Source organism: Trachymyrmex septentrionalis, unplaced genomic scaffold, assembly GCF_001594115.1.
Source record: "Trachymyrmex septentrionalis isolate Tsep2-gDNA-1 unplaced genomic scaffold, Tsep1.0 scaffold82, whole genome shotgun sequence".
Lineage (NCBI taxonomy): Eukaryota > Metazoa > Arthropoda > Insecta > Hymenoptera > Formicidae > Trachymyrmex > Trachymyrmex septentrionalis.
In genome coordinates this window covers 222,416-227,218 of record NW_017306008.1, presented here as the reverse complement: position 1 = coordinate 227,218, position 4,803 = coordinate 222,416, and the positions used below count along the sequence as shown (strand labels likewise).

Genomic DNA, 4,803 nt, shown 5'->3' with positions numbered 1-4,803 from the left:
ATATATATATATATATAAAACAAAAAGCAAATAATAGGAAGCAATAACATTGGCTGTGTTCGGCAGAGAAAGCAGCTTTTCAAAAATTCTTTATCAATGCAATTGATTTTTTCCTTCAGTTCCTTATACCTGTTCTGTATAAACTTTTAATATATATACATTTAGATCCGTAAGATCTGTTCTACAATAGAATCGTATCTTGCGATCCTATTGTAGAACAGGTATAAGGAACTGAAAGCAAAAATCAATTGCATTGAAGAATTTTTGAAAAGCTGCTTTCTCTGCTAAACACAGCCAATGTTATTGCTAACTATTATTTGCTTTTTGTTATGTCCTGACCCTTACATTTTAAGCACAGGAAGTGTCCGTTATTCATATTGAACCTTTTGTCCGGATATATCAAACAAAGAAAGGCTAATCCTGATATAAAAGACCTGTATCTTTCTTCTGAGCTATTCTTAAAAACGTATACGAAAAACTAGAAAAATACTGTAAAAGTATATTTAACGCACCTATATTCATAGTCAGACCTTTTCTTTAAAATCCTTAAAATTATCTTTAGATGCCAATAAATTCATAGAGCATCTGAAGAAAAATTTAAGGATAATACCTTAAATATAACGGACATTTTATTCGTAAGCTACTAGTTGTAAATCAAAAATTAGAAGCTGAAAATCACAGATCATCAATTTTTATCTCCTGACTTCTGATTTACTTTTTGTTATGACTAGTAAGACTTATTGCAGAAGACCCATAAGATCTGATGACTGAAATACGGGCATAAGTATTTCCTTAGTTTTTCGCATAATTTCATTTCAAGAATAGAGGTAAGCAGCGGAAGCAACGCTGTGTTGGAAAACAAAGGATAAGAGATATTCGACAATAAGCCATTAGTGAAATCAGAAGTTAGTAGCTGAAAATTGACCAATCGCAGTCGTTAATTTTTAGCTTCTGGCTTCTAATTTATGACTAATGACTTATTGCAGAAGGCCCCCGTTACGAGAGAGATCTTTGACGTGAACGTCGCGAACAAGCGAGCGGCCAGCAGATGAAAAAACGAATGATTGTTTTGCGACGATCTGCAAGAGTAATCGGAAGAACGTTTCCTTTGTCTGCTTTTTCCGACGTAGGTCGAAGGAAGCGGCTTCGAAACAACAAAAGGAACAACGCAAGCGCGCGCGCGCAACAGCGGACTGGACCGATTGGCGATTGTCGACTGACGACTGGACTCACCAGAATGTCGCGATGAGCACGATGAACAGGTAGAGGTTGATGAAGAAGGCGCTGTTCTCCCAGAGCAGCGTCTTCTCGCCGGCGGCGATATACCGGCACACCTCGCTCTTGCACCCCACGGATTGGGGGCATGCTGGATTGGTAGGGCCGGCCGACGACGCGGACGTCTCCTGGGACAGCGACGACGATGGCGCCGCTGCGTTGCCGTCGACGTTCTCGCGTTCGATTCCCATCGCTCGCCGATACATCCAGCACCATACATCCAAGAAAATCCACTCCATCACACGTTCCATGACCCGGCGACCGGCCAGGACTCGATCCCACGCCCAGAGTCGCTCCATCATCTCCGGATCGGGATGCATCATCGGATCGCGTGCACGTCGATCGACGTCGTCGTCGTAGTAGTATCAGTCGTCGGCGGCGTCGACGGCGCTCCACGACGTCCAGCGTGCACGAGCGAGCCTTTCTTCCCTCTCTCTCTCTCTCTCTCTCTTTCTGTCACTTAGTCTCCTTGGCGGCGCGGACGATACGTTTCCCGGTGCGGGCGTCTCTCCTCCGTTGACTCGTTTCGTCCTACACGGCTCCTACTCACCGTGCATGGCACAAATACTCTTCCGATACCGTCCACACTCGAAAGACGTTCGCAGACGACTACCGTGCGCCACGGAGAGGTATATTAATAGCGCGCGTGACAACCTCTAGGGCGAGTGCGACGCGACGACGACGTGCGTCCCGCCGAGGGTCTTCCTCTCTGCTGCTGCCGCTGCCGCTGCCGTCTACGGCGGGGGAAGGGGAAAGGAGCGTAGAAGCGAGGCGGAGAAAAACGGAGCTACGGTTACAGCTGTTGGCCGAGGAGCAACACACCCCTTCACCCTGATCGGCCACCCCTGTCCACCTATACGTCACTATTGTCACTCGACAATGTTGTCTCCTCTCTCTCTCTCTCTCTCCCCCTCCCTCTAGTTGCCTTTTAATAGGCTGTGTACCTGCTCCAGTACGCACGCACGCAATTCGATCTCTTTGTCGCCGCGCACGTCGTCGTTTCTTGGGGGATGAAGTCGCGCTCCGTTGATGTCGACGATGTTTGACGACGATCGCAGTAATTGACGGTGACTGGGCAGATCAACCCGAGGCCGACACGGATCTTTCGCGTGGAGATTTCTGCGAAATTATGCGCTTTGTGCGCCGTTTTGCACGACCCGATGATGACGCGCGCGCGCGATGGAGGCCGACTGACGTATACGCTCTTCGAGTCTAGTATTATTTCGTTCACATATATGTGTACATACGTCGCGCTCTCTCCACCGCCTGATCTCCCACTCTCTCTCCCTCTCCCTCTCTCTCTCTCACTCTTTGTTTCTCGCTCCTATCTCCGCTCTGCATGTAGACACAACACGTGACAGTCGCACGCGAGTCGCGCTTATCACGATCGCGTGATTTTGCATACGAAAAGGAGAAAGAATCTCGTCGAAAGGATCTCGGAAAGTATCTTGGGAAAAGATCGACGGAAGATGAAATCCTTCCTTCTCCTTTCTTTTTGTGCGTACTTATATGGACTGGGAAGAGAGGGACAGATATTTGAAGTAAATAGTTTGCCCAGACAGCACACAATATTGAACAAATATTTACGAAATATTTATAAATATTTATTATAAGGCTTATTTTAAATCTTTTTATGATCTTAGATTGCATAAATCATAAATATTTATTATAAATGTTATGAAATATTTATTTATACTTATTATAAATATTACATCAAATATTTAGCCTTTTAATAATATTTCGAATAAAGTTTTATAAAAGTAAAATATGTATAAAATTTATATTACATTTATATAATATTTATACAACATTTCCAAAAAGGAATAATAAATATTTATCATAAATATTCTGTGCTGTCTGGGTGATTTAAAACATAGTGTTAATACTTTATATTTAGTACTTTGTATTTAAAATCAAAAAGTTGAACGTTTTTATACTTATTCTGTAATTTAAATAACAAGGTTGATTGTCAATCTTAGTATTTGAAATACAAAATACCTTCATATGCTCCCATAAAATACAAAATGCAATTGTCTCGCAAATACTGTTTTTCAAATAAAAGTATTTTAAACAGCTCTGCATTTATTAAGTCATAAGAAGGTCTGTCCGTGTTGTTTAAATTTTTTTGTACTTATAAGACAAGATAAATATATATTTATGCGAGGGAAAGAGAAAAACGAAAATGCTGAGTGTAATAATAATTGCAATGTCAAAACAAATCTAATGTCATAAATTCTATCATCATGTAAGATTCATTCTTGGTTTCATACTAATGTAAGATTAATTTTAATCTCGATTCAATTTATACTTAGTTCATGCTTCGATCTTAATCTTAGTCTTAGAATTAGTCCTAATCCTAACTTAATCTTAAGGACTAAAGTTAAAAGATAGGAATTGTCTTGAGATTAAGATTAAGACTACGGTTAAGATTGAGGAAACATAAAAGATCTTATGGCATTCTTTCTTGCCAACTTTCAAGACTAAGATTAAGACCGAAGCACATAAACCAATCATTACTCTTTATCTTTTTCTAAATCTAAGAATTAGAAGATGATAAAGAATAAATTGAACCAGGATGATTAACATTAATCTTACATTTATGAGACTGTACCCAAGCAGGATTAACTTTAATCTCAATTTAACTTACTGTTTATCTTCTAATTCTTATTTGTGTTTCGGTTAATTTTGATCTCAATTTAACTTACTCTCTTCATCTTTTTTTAATTCTATAAAAATAGGGAAAAAAATGAAGAGTTTTCTTTATTCGATTTTCTTGCTATTAGTCTCTTACATGAACTTATATCGAAACATTTCTCTTCACGCTTTGATAAGTGCCTAAATTCAAGTGGTAGGCATAATAGCTTCAAGTATACGCGCGCGTCACATTTATTTTTCTCCGATGTCGAAAACAAATCTCTCATCATAAGGGAAATATATGTATATATTAGATTGTCAAGAAAAAAAAATTTTTTTTTAATCGGCCACAGCTCAAAAGCTTCCATTTCATGCCAAAAGAATACCCCTAAATTTTTATTTAAGAAAATTAAGATTTAGAAGTCGCTATATACAGTGAATGATTTTTAAGTCAAAGTTTCGATTTTCCTTAATAGATGTTTGATGCAAAAATGGTTTAATCCGGATTTCAAATGTGGTATGTTTTTTTGATTGCTGAATCTGATGCAATAGTTAATTTAACCCTACGATATATTTCAGAAATAATGACCAAATTTCGAGTTCGAAAAGGTCGATTTTAACAAGGTCCCAAGTGTTCAATGTTTTTATGGTAAGTCGTTACTCCCTTCGAATTGTAAATCTGTTCATTCAAAATCCAATTGGAATTTTCCCGAGACCCTTTTTAGGGAAAACAATTGTTTTCTATCCTTAAAAAAGTTCTAAAGTAAATCACTTTGTGGTTTTGACATCCTCAAATCAAATGCCTCAATTTAACGATAAAAAACTCTTTATTAGAAAATGAAAAAAGTATATAATACGAAATAACATGATTTAATAAATTGAAATAAACTATAT

The 4,803-nt window shown here is 38.6% G+C and overlaps 1 protein-coding gene across 1 annotated transcript in view; it reads right to left on the bottom strand.

Annotated features, from left to right (window-relative positions):
• The window catches only part of LOC108754915, an 8,806-nt gene extending 6,326 nt beyond the window's left edge, over positions 1 to 2,480 (bottom strand). The window contains exon 1 of the mRNA XM_018497582.1: positions 1,234 to 2,480. Coding sequence (XP_018353084.1) covers positions 1,234 to 1,598 — 365 coding nt within the window. The 5' untranslated portion in view covers positions 1,599 to 2,480. The remainder of the gene's footprint in view (positions 1 to 1,233) is intronic.
• Positions 2,481 to 4,803: the final 2,323 nt, after the last annotated feature.